This window comes from Athalia rosae, chromosome 5 (genome assembly GCF_917208135.1).
Source record: "Athalia rosae chromosome 5, iyAthRosa1.1, whole genome shotgun sequence".
Classification (NCBI taxonomy): Eukaryota; Metazoa; Arthropoda; class Insecta; order Hymenoptera; family Athaliidae; genus Athalia; species Athalia rosae.
The window spans coordinates 8,115,595-8,133,495 of record NC_064030.1 but is presented as its reverse complement, the minus strand read 5'-3'; the positions used below and the strand labels follow the sequence as shown (position 1 = coordinate 8,133,495).

At 40.4% G+C, this 17,901-nt stretch overlaps 2 protein-coding genes across 4 annotated transcripts in view; both read left to right on the top strand.

Annotated features, from left to right (window-relative positions):
• The first annotated feature begins 116 nt into the window (after window positions 1–116).
• LOC105690196 (neuronal membrane glycoprotein M6-b) lies at window positions 117–3,299 on the top strand. 2 transcript variants are annotated; one of them, XM_012407808.3, is made up of 5 exons: window positions 117–419; window positions 1,167–1,303; window positions 1,389–1,571; window positions 1,735–1,885; window positions 2,027–3,299. In XM_012407808.3, exons 1-5 carry the CDS (start codon window positions 416–418, stop codon window positions 2,326–2,328), a joined length of 777 nt encoding a protein of 258 aa, XP_012263231.2. In that variant the 5' UTR covers window positions 117–415; the 3' UTR covers window positions 2,329–3,299. The 2 variants fall into 2 exon arrangements, with proteins under 2 accessions (XP_012263231.2, XP_012263230.2); XM_012407807.3 differs by lacking the exon at window positions 117–419 and adding an exon at window positions 512–961.
• A 4,908-nt stretch (window positions 3,300–8,207) lies between these two features.
• LOC105690210 (mucin-5AC) overlaps window positions 8,208–17,901 on the top strand; it is a 35,591-nt gene continuing 25,897 nt past the window's right edge. Inside the window, exon 1 of one of the 2 annotated variants that reach the window (XM_012407838.3) lies at window positions 8,208–8,710. In XM_012407838.3, coding sequence (XP_012263261.2) covers window positions 8,676–8,710 — 35 coding nt within the window. In that variant the 5' untranslated portion in view covers window positions 8,208–8,675. Of the gene's footprint in view, window positions 8,711–17,334; window positions 17,484–17,901 lie in introns of those variants that run through there. The other variant, XM_048655484.1, reaches the window with a different exon arrangement.

The window sequence follows — 17,901 nt, the reverse complement described above, 5'->3', positions numbered from 1 at the left end:
TTGAACAGTGTTTAATCTGCCAGCCTAGGTGACTGACGATGAGTTTAAAACTTAACAATGTCTTACAATTGGCGCGTTTCAGATGTTTGTACGACATTTAAAAATGGCCTCTAGTGACGCTTTGAGATAACCTACTCTGCCATATTTGCTCCAATTTTCTATTCACACAATAGTTCTATTTATTAGCCCGCGTTGAAAATTATTTATTCATTTAACGACTAAGAGAATTACATTGAGGTTCCATGCGGATCTAAGTAGCGTGATTAATTTATCAAGTGCTTATGACGTGTCAGTAACCTGTTCCAGGGATGTCAACCTACACTCATTTCTACGTTTGATTCGTTCAATTAAGTGTCTAATCCTCGACAAAGCAGACGTTCTCATCAAAAGCATCGGGATCTTTACAGTACAAAAAATGGGTGAGTTTTGTATTATCTAATCTAACTCCGAACACTAACATAAACGATATGCTACTTATAAAAGGGGGTGTGGCAAGTGTCACATTTTGTTTGGAATGCACCTCCAAAGGTTAGAATGTACTGTGTTCCATTGGAGAGAGGACTCCAAATTTTAGGCACATGATATGACTATCACATTGAAATGCTTTTGAATTAAAATTGACGTCACTTTGACATTACATATAAAATTTCGTCGGTAATCACTCTGGCTTTGTAATCTTATCTTTGATCTACGTCGAGGTACTGGGTAGTCTGATGATTAGTCATACTCAAACGGTGGTAACTGTATCAATCAAAATGAACGTTCTGTATTCATTCTTATTGAGTTAGTAAATCAATACAAAAATCAAATCAAATCATGCGGCGACAATGGAGTCGTAATAGTGCGGATGAGGAAGACTCTGTTTCCATGCCGTTGAACAGAAAGAGGATTCGAAGCGTAGTTAGTCTGAATAGATATTTGGAGCATAGTATTCATGAAGACATTGTAGAAGATGATACGAGTGAGTACCAGAAATTAGTTGCCTTGAATATCTCCTCAGATAGGATTGCAATATTTTTCTGTTTGTTCTATATAAATTGATACCATACTCTCATTTTATCTGAAGCCAAATTTTTTTTTCAATGGCTCTGGACATGTTTGAAAATGTATAACCACCTGTGAATCATTGCATTGGATAAATTGTGAATCATTTTTTCTGATTGCAGGTAGCCTGTGCAATGATATCATGGCCAGAGTGCCATATGCCACTCTTATAGCAACTATAATGTGTTGCTTAGGAGTTGGTATATTTTGTGGTACCATGTATCGTGGCGCTACTCTTGCCTCGTTGATGTTGGATCAGGTATATCATTTTCTACAGCCATGCAATTTGAACACATGGAATTGTGAGTTTCTCATATTATTACCATACTTTAATATCAATGCAGGTATTCCACCTACGATTGAGCTGGCTGGAGGCTGTCCAACTCATTTTTGCCATTGTCGGAGCAAGTATGGCTGCCTTAGGATTCATGATTCTATGTGTTGGTTGCCTAGCAACAGGTGCTACAAGACACAGGGTCTACCGAGCCTGGAGGTCCAGAGTTGGTGGACGGATTTCCTGTGCAGTTGTGAGTATCATTCAGATATAGCTATACCTCCCTTATTCTCAAACAATTTCGGTTTTGCAGTGAAATTCATGTGTCAGTAGAGTTAGTGATTATGATCTAGAAACTTGTATTCCTCAGGTATCTTTGGAATATGAGTCACCATGTGCATGCTTTTGCTTTTCAGTTTATGACAATAACTTACATCCTTCAACTTGGCTGGTTACTTATATTCGCATTTCTTGTGATTGTAACACTGATCTTCAGTATGTTTTGGGGTATGTGCAGTCACCCGAGAGTTCAGTCGCTAGATCAGTGCATTGATTTCACACAGTTCGGTGAGTTGTTGGTTTTCCCTTTCGACCCAAGTAGTCCAAAAAATTTGAATCGCTTTTTGCTACTTGTGGCCCATGCTTCGTAGAACATTGAGTACAAATACTCAAAGACTTCAGTCGAATATCAAAGTTTTATTTCGTTAGATTTCCTGTTTCCAAACAATACGCGACGAGAAGATATGATGGTGTGCGGTTCGCAAGAAGTGAAGCTGTTTTGCAAGGATTACGTTGAAAAAGCCGAAGTAATGTTCATACTTGCCACAGTTGCCTCATTACTGGTTGTTCTTAGTTTAATTCATTACTTGATGTGCCTTTCCGCAAACTACGCGCACATTCGCGATCACGAAAAGTTCCAAGAATTACAGGAACTTCAGTACCTCCAAGATCCAGATGTAGACTCACCACAGCCACCGATGGGTTCTGCTCATTCAAAGAATAGATACTAGGATACGGCCCGCGGGATCTTTGCTACTCATCCACTATAAAATAATCATATCTGTGAATCCATTACTACCATTCCTTCTCCATCCGCTTTCTTCCGTCCGACCCTCTGATGTGTTCTGATGTAAGATTAGGATTTACAGTTTCCATCAACACTATTTGCTCACTGACAATCGCATCGATTCGCTGATCAAAGATCTTGCGGGAATATAGTACCATGCCGTCCATGATTTGTAAATGTAAGTAATATAATATCGTTTGTGTTCTTTATTAAATTTAAATCGAAAAAAACTGAAGAAGCGGGCTGTTGCAACCCGCGATATATACCTTGCCTGGTTATTATAGTATATAAGACATGGTAAAACAAGTACATATCTTAATTGTTTATGCAGGTATAAGGTCATGAATTATATAATTATAGTATTATAAGTGACTGATGATCGTTTCAATTTGCCTACAAATCAGCAGCTAATGCAAAGCACTGATTGACCAGTGTTTCGCACAAATCTCATTCCAGTATTTTTTCCTCATCTGATAATGTTTACGAAAAATTTCTGTATTAATGTCGTACGATCTGCAACATGATCATTGGCACTCATATTCATAATATAGGTATAAGATTATTGCTACTATTTTTGTACTACCTACAGATCTACTTAGTGTAGAGGAACTGTGGGCGTTAGATATTCCAGGGCAGCCTAATACAACCATATTACTGATATCAAGACAGCAGCAAATACTGCTGTACCAGTGCAAGTATAGATATTTGACCAATTATAGTTAGGTAGCCATAAGAAAAAAAAGAAAACATTTCAAAATGTTATATACGTTGAAATTCGTGTAACGAATAATTGAATATCATATCGACATTTATAAGATTTCGGTGTACCAAGATGTGTGATTACTCTTTTGAGATATTTTATAAATGATGTATTACCACGCATTTTATACGAGTAATAAAAATGATACAGATTAATAACTACCGCTCTACGTATGCTCTTTTTTTTAGTCCGTGGTTAGCGTGGAATTATTTCTATAGCGACTAGACTGAAGGATGGAAGTCAATGGGACGCTTTTTTTTTGTCCCCCAGAGTCGACGAGCCAACTCGACATTGAGCTCTGGGCACAGAATACTTTATTCATTATTTGCAGAGGAATTCAACGATATCGAAAAACGGTTTCTACCCGTAGCTATCCTATTAGCATACCATTAGCCAGTCGAGTTCATGTCGGGTAAGTGTCTGCGGACTGATAAAGCAGCACCTTAACTGCAATGCAAGCTTATTTTCATGCTCACGCTTCAATTTCTCCTGCGATTTCCCCTTGTGGTTTCAAGAAAAGTAATAAACCGACGATTACTATCTGCAGTAGCTCGTCTAAATGCAAAGGGATATAAGAACAAACAAAAATTATGTCTCACTCTTATCCCTCACCAGTTGAACTCTAACTAGATTCATTATCCGTAATTTTTCGTACAGTTTGGGATGATAGCGTGAAATTGACATTTTTAGAAATGTGTATCACACCTTTTTTCAAATCACTGTAGATGGTATGGGCTTGAAATGAGGTTCAAATTAATTAACTGATGAATCTCATCAAAGGCGAGATCATTTCGACGAACCGTTTGATAAAAAGCGACGATCTCACACGAGCATCTAAATTAATCGGTAGCTGATTGTGAGAATTACTTCATGTCTTGTCTTCAGGCAGCTAGCCGTTCGATCTGATACTTAAGGCAAAGGTGGTGTAAAGCTATAGATTTTGCTCTCCAAGTTTTATCGTTACGAACAAAGAAAATTCATACTTCAAGATCGTCAAGTATATTACACCTATACGGTTTCTTACATAGATTGCAGTCTGCACTTCGGCCTAGTCATCGTGTGGAATAAGGGGCCTGAGCTTGCACCTTTGCAGCTTGTCAGGGAGATTAAAATGCATTCCCCGCATTGCAAGTATCCGAATTACAGAGCGGAACAGTCTTTGAGATTATCAAAAAATATTTCATTCTCGCCCCAAAATATCGCAAAAGTCTAATGACTATAGCCGGTAATTTTCTTTGATTTTGGGAGCCGGATTCAACATTTGTCTGTTCGCATTATTTGCATGTATTCTCTAGAAAGTTGAGCCCAGAAATCCGAATCTGCTAACTAAACTGGAGCCATCCATTAAAATGATCGAGTCATTGCCAAGTTATCGCTTTTTAGAGCGAAAAAAATTGAGGTAACCCGATAGATGTTAGTCGTAGCCTAATTTACAGTCGACGAATACGTGTTCCTGAGGTCAATACATATTAGGAAACAGTCGCTCAAATAATTTGAATAATATTGAAATTTTTGGTTCCAAAAATCAGAAGAAATAGACGTAATTTGGAGTTCAGCCGACTTTCACGATAATTCTTCTCGCAGAGGCGAGTAACTCACATATAGCACAGTTGTAACGAGCAAGTACATTTCAGTTGCGCAGGCTTCGCTTCGATGAACCTGAAAGGTCAGCATCTGCAGATCTTCCGGTGGTGTGCTTAGACGAGCGCCTACGCCATTTATTGCATGCAAGGCCGCAGAAGGGAAATTCTGAACCGCAGAGGCTGGGAGTTGAAGTATTTTCTAGAAAAATCCGTGCACCTTATTCTCAACCGACTACAACAATGTTAGTCACATCAACGGGCATTTCTCCATCCCATGCACGGGTGGGAATATAATACCCTATTGTTAGCTTACGTGTTACAGAACCAGATAAGAAAATCTTAATAAATCAACGCAGGCTGTCCATTTTTTTTTCCTTTAAAAATAAGAGCAGATCGATTCACATGATCAGAATTCAAGTTCTGCAAGTTATAAAGTCAAATCGATTTCACGGTGACCCAGTTGATATTACATGTTCGAATCGGAGGAGGTCGATGAGAATTTTGCTAAAACGTAGCAGTAATACAACGAAGTCAACTCGCATGGAAAAATGCTGATTGAAAGAACCTAAAATCAATCCGCTTGAATTCACTCGAACGCGCTTTATCAGTTCTCTTCGAGTCGACGCTTTTATTCCAGCGATAGTAATAAAATCGTCACACCATTCGTATCATAAAAGTAGGTGAGTCTGAAAGGAGCTAGGATCCGACCTAGCTTGGAATTTTCTTGTTTCTCTCAGCAGATATCTGAGAATATTTGTATTTCAGAAATTTATTTTCCAAAATGATTCGCAGAAGCTGTACAATTATTCAGATAAATTCTAAAATAAGTGGGTCTCTCTATGTAAAATATACTATAACTAGGAAATGAGGTAATTGTTCCACTGATGGACAATGGATATATGGACTGCGACCGATCTACTTGTGATTATAATTATTCAAAAATAAATATAATCATAATATTCTAATTTACAGCTAATGGGATATATACTCGCATTATGCACGTGTACGATATATACTTGATCCACCGCCGTTCGCGTTACGGTAAATTCAATTAGCGTCATCTCATGCGATTCTCATTTGAGTATAATATGGAATATCTACTTAATATCCTCAATCAATCCTGCAGAATCCAGAAATACTTTACGTATACTACATGGCATTTTGATATTCATACGGAGAAAATATAATCCGTACACCCACCCGTATTATACGTTTCCTCTCGCAACGGATTCATCTTTCGATGTATTTTTTTTTTTTTTCTTCAACGGTACGTTCTGTTGTCAGGTCAGGTCAAAGTTCATCCGTTATCGCGCAGACTGGAATCGCAGTATCGCGCATGGGCTGGGCAAGACCTACCCCTACTATAAATATGGGGATGATTCATAGGATATTGCGCAGGAGCTGTACGTGCCAGGAGATTCCTTGTTTCGTCGTTTACACATACAGAGAAAGAAAAGTATCCCCCCCCCCCTCCCCCTATTTCTGTTTAACCGTCGGGGGTGACTCCCTCCCGCTGCATATGCGGACGTGCATCGATGACTGTACCGGGATACCCGCGGGTACAACCCCGTAACGACCCGGCTGAATTTCAGGCTGCACCCTGCCATCCTGTTCCGCAGTATTATCGACGAATGTCTCGAATTTCATTTCGCGATTTTCGCAACGTAACGAAAATGCCGCGAAATCGAATACGGTAACCAGGGTCAAGAACCGGAAGGGTGTATCCGGAAGTTCCACGGTTGCTGGCCACTGTACTGTTAGAAGGGCGTATCCCTCACAAGTACAAATGACATTTTTTAAGAAACTTCTTCGTTGGTTTTCAGTGCGGTACGTGGTTCGAAAATTCATCATTTCAGATTCTTCTCAATTTTCTGTACCGATGTCTCTTGAGATTAAATTTGAGTCTCTCGTGTTGCTAGAATCAAAAGAACAATTAGTTCGAATCAAACGGAGCTCGTGAATTGATTCTTTTTTCTCACTGTCTTTCACGGACTTGAATTTTCTAGAAACGCGGGTAGTAAACTTTACCAGCAGGGCGTCTCCCTGGAAAATTGTCTCTTTGATTTCGTTCATATTTTGTGGGTTACGCCCTTCTGTTTCTTAGCCCTCTGTATATAATGTCATCGCGATTTTTATGCGCTATAGAATTATTATCATCGTATAATAACGTGCTAAATTCTCGCCCCAGTTTCATTCAATTAGGCATACAAGCGAAACACACCCTCTGCATGATACGTTGGAGAACGAGTTGCAGAAAGAAAGTTTCGATGATCATGAGTTGCATATAAATTATATAATAAGGCCCGTGCACATTATACGGACATCTGAGTATCAAATTTATGCAAAATGAGGGGTACAAGACACACCCCACTCCGCGTTCTGTCTCATAATAGGATCACAGAGCCGTTACAGGATGCACTGTTTTTTCCAAAAAAACGTGTGGCCCTACTGGATGGATTGTAAAATTCCGAAATGTTTTTTATTACAAGCCCACAATTACCTGGGTCAGAATTTCCGCTGATTCAATTGATGAACGTTCAATTCACATTCGCTGAATCGGTAGAGATAGATTACTATGGTCGTGTCCTGTGCAAAAAAGCTCCGCTTTTCGGGCCACCGGTTTTTTCTCAGATTTGTACACCGAGATTTCACGACTCATACAGAGGTACTGTATGAATATTATCTATATATTTTCATATACGTGCAACTCGGTATGCACTTGACATCATTTAATACAGACAACAGGAGCCCCGGTGCACCGGCAGCAGGAGCAGCAGCGGTAGATAGGTGTCGCACGTACGGACGTACCTGGTTCATACGTATACGTAGGTATGGTACACGTATAGAGTATACGTCACCTACATAGTCACAGGGCTGTGGTCGGGGTCGATATTGCAGGCGGGCGTTAACCGTACAGCCTAAAAAATAAGTTTGTCCGCATAGTTGCGAAGGTGGTACGTTTTATTATACACTTCTGTTGCAGGATTCGTCGAGGTCTCCTAGGTCACGAGGAAACAACTAAATGATAATCATGAACACGCCCTATAATTACAAAGCAAATAATAATACCGGAAAACAACCCTAATTCTTCATTCTCCACTTTACGGTACCGACCGCGTCCCATGCGGGGCGGAATTTTCGCGACTCCGGTGAACCGGAAGTCCTCGAGCTTTCGACGATCTCGATATGAGAGTAAAAAATCGCGAATGCATCGGGATAATAACGAAGCGACGATGAAGTGTAGCGGCCGATAGCTGATGAAAAAATGATCATATTCTGATCGTGGAATGTCGTCTGGTGGTGGCGGTGGTTTTTTTTTTTTAATCTCCTCAGTCGACGGTCTCGATAGGAAGGAAGGTACAGCTTTATGTTCACCTCAGTTCTGAGGTTCCGGTGGGCTTTTATCGGCAAGGTAGAGGGAGAGGTAGACAGCCGGAGAAGCGGTCAGGTAGGCAGGAGGCAGGAGGCAGTCAGGCAAGGAAGGCAAAGCCGGTCGTTTCAACTTCTAACTACTCCCCTCCGATGTATAGTCGACCAACTGCGCCGCTGCCATACCGCTGACGGGAGTTCGAACCGATTCGGGACTTCAGTCTACTCAGGTTGACGATTTCAACTGGACGACGACCGAAGCGATAAGAACGATTCTATTAACACTGGAACGTTACGCGTATATCCGCGCTCTTCGTATCCGCAGTGAATTTGATTTCCGATAATAATAATCCCTACGGGAATCTCAAAGAGGACATTACCGTTTACGGTACTCCCTTATCGCGCCGGATCAAATGTGTGAAGATTGGTGAAAAAAATATTTGAAAAAACAATCGATCGAATCGAATAAAAAAAATTAAAAAACCAACCGTATCTCAATTCAAATTAAAGGATAAACGAATAAATTTTGATAAATAAATAAGTGAAGCAAGAAGAGATCGCGATATATGGAACCACCCCATGGATAGTAACATGTCTACAGCCTTCGCGCATCGGTATGAAAATTTTTTATTCTCCATACCTTGAACTAATATTGTTTCAAAGACTTCGAAGGATCACAGAAAATTTCGACTGAATTTTTCGAACTCAGGTGTTACACGCATAGATTTCTATTTTCTTATCTATTTCTACGTAGCCGGAATATTTGAACAGGTACAAGGATTCCTGACTTTACTTATGTATAGGTAAACCTATGTACTATGTTAATTACACATTGGCGAGTGTAACGCGTAGCATTTGTATATTCGTAGTATATAATATGTCTCTATATATACATATACTTACAACATACCTATACGGGACGTTGATCTTCGGGGCACAATGTGCTGATGCCAACGCTCTTTCCTTGCAGTCTATACCTTGCGCCGGGGAGGTATATTACCTACGCGTGCAAATTTAACACACGATTTCTTTCCGAAGTGTTGTGTGCTATGGTACGTGCTCAATATTTACACTGTATATATGTAATAATGCATACGATATCTATTTTGTAACACATGTATACGTAAAAGAGTGAAACAACAAAATGCAGGTGCATGTCGTCCACGTTATTGTGCAGGTATACCTGTAGTCGTGGTAAACTTGGATAGACAATCGCGCCGACGTAGAGTCTGATTGTAATATTACAAATAATAACATACTTAGCCAATTAGTAATTATCCCGCAACGTTTATAATTCAATTTCGAGTCTTTACGTGTATGGGTGAGTATATTCTATGCACCCATGTCGGAACGCGCCAGCTGCCGCAGTCCCTTCTGCTCTCGTTGCAATTAACTCGCTTTCGTAATCGTGAAAATGTAAGATGAAATTTGCTGGCTTTCAGATGTTCTCTGGTGTTGTCTCTGATGTTGTGCCTAGTTTCTGCGAAATCCTACCGGTCCGAGCGAATATACACGCTGTGTACAAATTTTTTCTATTCTTTTTTCGATTACCATACTGGTATCCGCGACTCGAATATCACCGCGTACGTACATACGCTCGCCCATGAATGATCGTAATCGTAAACTCGTGTGAATTTTACCGAAAATCATTTCCGAACCTGCAAGCTCTATAATACAACAGCACCCCGAACATATGTTCCGCCATTTTTTGAAAAACTTGACCGATCGACTCGAGCTTTCATACCAGGGGGCAAAGCTCAAAATGGTACCAAAAAAATGGAACTCTCTTGGTCAACGATTTCGCGAATTATATTTTCAAACGATCGAACTGCACAGCATCTCCGTAGGACTTCGGGTGCACAAAATTTTGGCAACGTACGTATGAAATTTAATTCAAAATTTCACTTACAGTCGACCGGTTCGAGTCGTTTGAAAATTACCGAACACACGTTCGGTACTTTTGCCGTGCAGGGTGTGTATCTGGAGTGTTTGAAGAGCGGCGGAATTTTTTTTGGGGGCGTAGCAGAGTCGCGGGCCTGCATATATGTATAGAGTTTCGTTGAAACATATAACAGGTGACGGAGGGGTGCGAGGCGCAGGTGACGTTCGACGTTATAATTTTTAGTACATATATAAAATTGTATAATGGTTAGTAGCAACAGCAACAGTGCGTATCGACATCCCGCGGACGAAACATGTGTAGGTAATAAAGGTGGCGTAGACCAGAGCTGTATTATACGAGCATCGTGACGCATGTGTGTACGTCGAGAGACGACGTAGGGACCTGGATAACCGTAATAACGTACCCCCGCCGTTCCCTGCATTATTCGACGTATATGTATACAACATAAAATATGTGTAGTACGTACACGTTACGTGTGCATATGTACAGAGTTATGACGAATGAATGTGGATACATATACATGTGTGTGTAATTTGAAGAACCCAAATTTTCCGCATGACGCACCGTATACCATTTTCATTCCGCTGCGACGCGACGCCATGAAAATTATTAGTGCAGGGGATCGTGCTGCACCCTTCCCCACGTAAAACGTGCGTCTCCGATTTTCCGTCTCATTGAGAAAAAAAGTAAAGACGAAAACACTATAGATTTCAGATAACAATAAACGTGTATATACCTATACGTTACATCGTATAGCTACGCTGGTTAAATGCCGCTGTAGCGGTGCAGAAATTGGAATGCGAGAATCAGCGGTATAATTAACTTGCAGGTTTCTTTTTTTTTTTTTCTTTTTTTTTCTGTTTCAACTTCCCTCTCCAGCTATTCGATTCCAGCTCAATATCGCAAATTACGATCGTATACCAAATATGCTCGCGACTCGCTTGTAAAACTATTTATCGTTGAATTTTCTTTCCGATGAAGATATGTACGTATATAAATATTCATTACAATACATATCTCGAGCATCGTAGAAAATATTTATACGGTAGTCACTCGGATCAGCCTCGAGGGCATTCGAACTGCGGAGTCGCTACAATATCAGGAGACAATTTTCCGGACTCGAGTCAGTCAGTCAGTCAGTCAGTCAGTCAGCCAGTCATTCATTCATTCGTTTTATGCAGGTCCTCCGCGCACCTCGTATCGTACCTACATCCCCGCGTACGTTTGATCCAGAATTCAAAGTTCGTTTCCTGGTGCGGCGTGCTGCAGCGCAGACGAAGAATTTGAACGCGTGCAGCGCGGATCCGAGAACTATGCGGCTCTCCGCCGCTGCAGGATATAATATCGACCGCCGGCGTGGAATTATAATTAAAGGACTGGCCATTTTACCGCTATAATTCTCAGCCTGTAAATACGGCTGCATCGAATGATATCGTTTTGGAACTATACTAGCCGCGATTTCTTCTCGCGGGACAGACGAAAAGATTTTTTTCATTTCACTTAGTCGTCATGTACCGTTATCGTCACATCGTCCCTTTTCAACCGTACCGAGTACGCGTAATTCTTATCAAATAATCAATTTTTCTTATCTCGATTTTCAATTAGCTATGGGGGGAAAAAAGAACAACCGTACACCGCACACGTAATTGATCGATCACCGCTGGTACGGCGATATACTATACGCAAAATTGCGCAGGCTGCATATATCGCGTGGTTTCGGATAAGGAATCGTTCTTACATTCTTCCTTTTTCCTTCCTTACTTATTATGTTTCTGTTCCGGATTTTTTGTTTTTCGGGTTCACCTACGGTACGACATAGTTACTTATATTGTTTGTCTCACGGACCGAACCGTTATAAAGAGAAAAATCGATTTGCCTACGGTGTGATTGATTATCGCTAGTAGGTATACGATACGTATCTCCGTAACGTGTCTATTTTAATAATATAATATATGCCGCGATACGCGAATCCAAATGACTAATCGCTCTACAGGGTTACATACGCGCGGATACCGGTTTCAATCGATTTACCGCCGATTCCACCATTGCAACGAACAGCGGGCAGCCCTTTTAGCTACCGATAAGAGGATGCAGCCTGTGTTAGAAAAGTTCTCTTGTAGGATCGTTTTACATCACGTGTTCAATTTCGAGCTTTGATTGCTCGCGTGTACAATCAATTAACTTTGACGAACTTGTTGTACGTACGTGGTATACGGAAGCCATTCAATGACTCTGCTTAGTACACGGTTATATAGTTTAAAAATAAAAAGCTCCGAAGAAAAAAGAAAAAAGCTCTGAAATTTTTGAGCGCTTCAGTAAAGCACTTTTTAGCATTCTAGTGCCTCAAGTGTGCAGGCGAGAATAAATTAGGAAAAAAAAACACGGGAAAAATGTTCAGAGAAAATTGGTATTTCTGCCCCGTACCGAATCCGCTGCACCGTGTTATTGGGCACAGGGGGATGAAAATCGTAAAGGACATGGCGCCCTCTGCGCAAGCTTTCGGCTGCGTTAGAAGTTTCGGAATCAATAAAAGGGGCATCGCATCGCCATGCATGAGTCACGTGTATTTTTCATTTGGCCGCACGTACTCGGTTATACCCTCCTTTATCTATGATGCGAATGCGGGACGACGACGACGGCGACGACGACGATAATACTGCTTGAAAGCGGTGTGATACGAAAAGTAATTTATCTAGTGCCAACAAAGGCCGCCGACGGGGGGGCAGAAAGGGCGGTCGCTTAAAATTATTTCGAGAAGAAAACGACGAGGGGGAATGTCTGCGGTATTTTACTTAGACACGCGATGTTTTAACGCCGTATGTTTTCCCTACGTATTATATGTATGTATAAGTGCGTGGATACGTACGTAAGTGGGCATATAAATGTAGCGCGTACGTGTTGCGAAACAAACGTTATACGTTCTTATACCGCCTCCAGCTCTTCTTTTTCGCTGTGGAAAACAATGGAAAACGATTATACGTCTCCTCATACAGAAAATTGTACCTATGTACGTACGTACGTACGTACCTATGTACGAATACGCGGTTCCAACACCTCGTATGTACGAGGGTTCTAAATATATATACACATAATATGTACGAAAATTATAATGCGTTCGTAGCTTTTTAACGATCGAATCCATGTCGGGGTAGCGTAATTAGACACTTGTGTCAATTGTTACTTTTCAATAAATTCCAAATTCGCCAACATTCGCGTTGCAAGAATTCTCGCGTCACGGCCGGGCTACACATGGTTATTTTTTTTTCTTTTTCTTTTGTTCCGTAAATTAAACCTCTCGCAAAGAGCGACGGAAAGGGTACAAAAATTTTCTGTAGCCACGAAGCCAAATTTTCTGATCCTCCTCGAGATCTCTTCTTTTTTTTTTATTGTTACGACGAGATACGAAGATCAGTGAGATTGAAAATTGTTTAAAAGCTTTATTATACGTTATTTTCGATTTACTGAATATAATACGCGCTATATTGAGTTATATCGTACACGTTATATTCTCACCGAGAAATATATACCTCTGCAAATTAACTGTTGCTGGTCAAGCGAGACTCTCAAGTATAATATATCTTCAGAGCCGATCTTTCTGCACATTGGATTATTTATTCGCCGTAATCATACCGATCTATTCGATGTTTCGGAGTCGGCCATAGAATGTAGTTGTGCTGCAACTCCAGAACTCCGAGCTTGTACGGGGTTCGATGATAAAAAAAAGCAGCAATAAAACAAAACCGAAGTAAAGAAGACAAAAAAAAACTGGAAAAAAAAAAAAAAAAAAAAACTCGATGCAGGCATCGCGAATTAATCGTGTAATAAATCTTTCTCCTTCACAAACCGATGCCTGCGTGAATTTCCTTCAGAAATATTTCAGCCCCCTCCTTTCCCCCTCGGCGTAAAACTCTTAACCGCTGTATTTATATATTTTATATAATCGGCTGTGCATAGTTTTGTATTTTGCCTCACAGTTTTCTACGTCAAGATCGTTCGCTCCGTGCTCGAAGTGTGCAGGAGCGGACGACCTGGACGTTAGAAACCATGAAACTGTACGAAGCATAAAGGACCCTGGGTCGTCGGAGAACGGACCGGGGACGTATGGAAAACTTTTGCGGGCTGTAGATCTGGACAGCATTACACACGACATTCGTTGCTATATCGTTATTATCCCACTCATTCGATAGACAGGATTTTTCAATTGCAAATTGTATCGTGTATTTTTTCGATTCAATTACGGATTTTGTTTTGTTTTGTTTTGTTTTTTTTTTTTTTCACCTGTTTTGTAAAAACAATCGACACGTTCGGTGGTATTACAAGAATGCCTATATTGTCATAATTTTTAAATCGTGACAATTGTTGCAGCAGCGTTGACGAACCGGTGACGTAGATATTTTGCATGATAATTAGAAGCTTTGTTTCACGGTAATATACTTTGATGATATCATCGCGTCGTCATCGCGATACTCGAGTAAATAGGAATTTGAAAATGAAACGTGAAAAAACAAAAAATCAAAGAAACGTCGAATGTATGTCGCGTGTTTTTTTTTTTAGAATCTCATTGTTTTTCGTTTCCAAAAGATTCGAGTCTGGTCGAAAATCGCGGCGGTTTATTCGAGACGAGCGACGATCGCACGGTTGACCGGACTATATGGTTGATGAAACAGAATGGAAAATATCGCCGGCTTTAACGCGGCTTCAATTCTCAGGGCGCTCAAGAGTTTCCTGTGCAGAGACTCCGCAGGTGGACAAGTCGCGCGCGCTTTCCTTTCGCGTCTCGACGATCGCGTCGCTTATAAACGTAGGGACGGCTGTGCAATACAGCGAAGTTGAGTCGTTGTTGCTTCTTCTTCCTTTTTTATTAATTCCATTTTTTTTACTCAACAATCTTTTTTTTTTCCGCTCCTTTTTTTTCTCGTATACTCGACTATCTTCACTCTTTCAACTTTTTCTCTTTCTCTCTCCATTTTGAAGCAACAGCTCCAACGGCTCGCAACGTATAATATAGCGACTGGCAACTCATCCTTGAGAGGCATCATGTTATGGCAGTTGTATACTTCGTAACCGAGCGCTGCTCGATTAGTCTTTTATAAACGGTTGGCTGACTCTCGAGTCTAAACTATAAAACTGGCCACTATCTTCGACTTTTAAATGACAGCCGCAAGCACGGATGCAAGGATATCCCATGAGACGTTAATTTGCGGTACGTCGTAGTTTCGTTAACTTTTTTCGTTCCGAGATTTTCGATCGGTTCGGAAAAATTTTCCAAAAGCTGCGAAAAATCGACGAATCAGTATACGTGCGTACGCAGCGACGGTATAACTATTTTGCAACGAGGAATCATCTGCTGGAATTTTCTCGCGAACACTACGCAAGTTATCGCGTTGTTTTTCGCAATTTCGATTCATTGCAGTTAAAATATTTGTACAAGTTATCGCGTATAACCGCAGCCTCTTTACCTGATTGCATATCTCAGATTATACGAAACCGGAGATAATAATGATAACAAAATTTTTAACTCGTACACGTTGCACTTTGATTTCGTATCAAAGAAATTGCACCTCATTTTGCGTAATACGAACGATCCTCTTGAGCGCAAATGTTAAATCCAGTTACGGAAACAACAAGTTATACGCGGTGGGAATTTCTCTATGAAATCAACGAGCCATCGACTGCGTACGAAGATTTCATACGAATTAAGTATACACCTAAATCGTATAGGTATGTATATGAACACACGCGTCCTCTGAGACGAGATGTAAACTAGCTACAGGGTGAAAATGATATTTCTCGTAACTTTCGACGTTGGAAAAATTTACAGCCAACGAAAAATCCGCATAGGCGTACAAGGTGTGTGTGTGTGTACTTATACAATTAGTTGGTGTGTACACATCGAACGTCACGTGCCAGCTTCTTTCCACATAAGTCTAAACTGTGCGCAAGATAATGCTGGCCCGTAACATGTTCCTGAATACAAATGGTATTCGATTCTAAACGTTATGTATGCGGGACTCCGCGGGCACACGTAGGAATCCACGATATTCCACGTACATATAAAATGTAATAACATAATAATTTAGCGAAGCGCTAACGACCGGAGTCTCGCGTACACGCGGATGAAAGAAATTGAATTTTTCCTCCTCGGAACTAGACGCTACGCTATACGCCGACTACCCAGGCAGAGGCATTTCCGAAGTACACGAGTGCATTGTTATGATCAGTGTTTACGTTCTTGAGAAAGACTGAAAAAAAAAAGGGTTCTTGCGGCAGGTAGACGTTCGGTGATTCATTCTTTGGCCCAGACGACGACGCGAGTCATGAATTATTATCGCTGCGGTCTCGCCGCTACCTTTAAAGCGCAGCGAATGTATATTTCATTATTTCGTACATGTGCTAAAAATTCACTTTTTCATGGCGCACCCGATATTACGCTCCGCTCTCCTGAAAAATTTTTCGCCATTTTTAGCGATCCGGACGAGTTATGGAGGAAGTCGCTGTATTTCGGTTGGTAATTTGGAAGATTTTCGTCGGAATAAAATCGCACAATAGCGAAGAGGATGTTTTTTTTCCAGAAACCTTATAATGTTTATGGAAGGATAGGTTGGGTAGGTGTAGCAAAGATTAGGTATTATAATGTTATTACGTGTTTAAAGTTATGTGCACAGCGTATGTGTATATGAAAAAATGAGACTTTGAAATGCCAAGCACTTGCCCAGGGAGCGCTGGGATTCGAGTGCGTGAGAAAACGCTCGGTTGGTTTAAACCGTGCGAAGAAGAAGATGGTTGCATAATTAAAGATTGCAGTACCATGGGGTCGGTTACATCAATCTTTCCTATTCTAACGTATGATTATATTATATGTAAGTACATGTGTACCGCAGTAATATTACCCGCAATATATATTTTAAACGTATAAGGGAGATCAGATTCGGCGTAGCCGTATTACCCCCTAAAAAATAGAAGTTTTTCCAACAACGCCTGTTATTACTGCTGATTTGTTCGTTCGTTTTCGCGATATGCGGGAAACTGTTTGAGGAAAAAACATTGATTTGGAACGTTCCGAGGCCATTCAATCGGGTACAATCGGAAGATCTGTCGATATAGTCGTACGTATATAAATACACAACGTATAACGACAAATAATTACGTTGTCGTGGAGATTTTATCGCACGTCGTATAAACATTAGTTGCTACTCCGGTACAGGTACACGAACACGTATGTACATGCGGCGAAAATATATATATGTATATACACGTATCGATCCAGCGAGTCAGGTCTCGAATTAATTCAAGTTCCGATCAGATTACGATCACTTCATAACGAGGAAATGCGTACAGTTGATTTAACTTATGTCAGGAAACAATATATACCTAACACACAGGTATATATACCTGTACGTGATACATGGAATAAATTTACAACTAATTTCCCATTGCTGCACCGGAATAAGTTGTAAGATATTCGAGTTCCGCGATTCTCAGAGGTAAGAAATAATTTGAAAAATTTCATATTTGTTTCCAACTCTGATTTTTTATTATTTTCAAAGTACTCGCGATAAGTTAATTAAGAAATGAGGAGTACCGTACAAGAACTTATTCTCCGTATAGGTATGTACATATTTGTAAACAGTTGTGATATCTATATCATATACTTCGCGTAGTGGAAGTTGATAATTTGGACGAGCTCTTGCCGTAAGAAGGCTGACGTTGTTCAAATGTTGTTCAAATCGCCAACTTCCATCAAGCGGAGTATATACTCATACGTACAACGCGCATAAATTGCGCCAAGATATATTTGAACAATGAAAGTTTCATACATCCGTACACATACAGGTACACTTATACCTATACGAATATGTAATTTCAACTTCCAACTAAATTATGATTAATAAATATTCTTAC

Coding starts and splice junctions, on each gene's coding strand:
- LOC105690196 (XM_012407807.3), top strand. CDS start 817: ATGCGGCGACAATGGAGTCGTAATAGTGCGGATGAGGAAGACTCTGTT. Junction 962..1,166: donor CATTGTAGAAGATGATACGA/GTGAGTACCAGA, acceptor TTCTGATTGCAG/GTAGCCTGTGCAATGATATC. Junction 1,572..1,734: donor GACGGATTTCCTGTGCAGTT/GTGAGTATCATT, acceptor TTTGCTTTTCAG/TTTATGACAATAACTTACAT.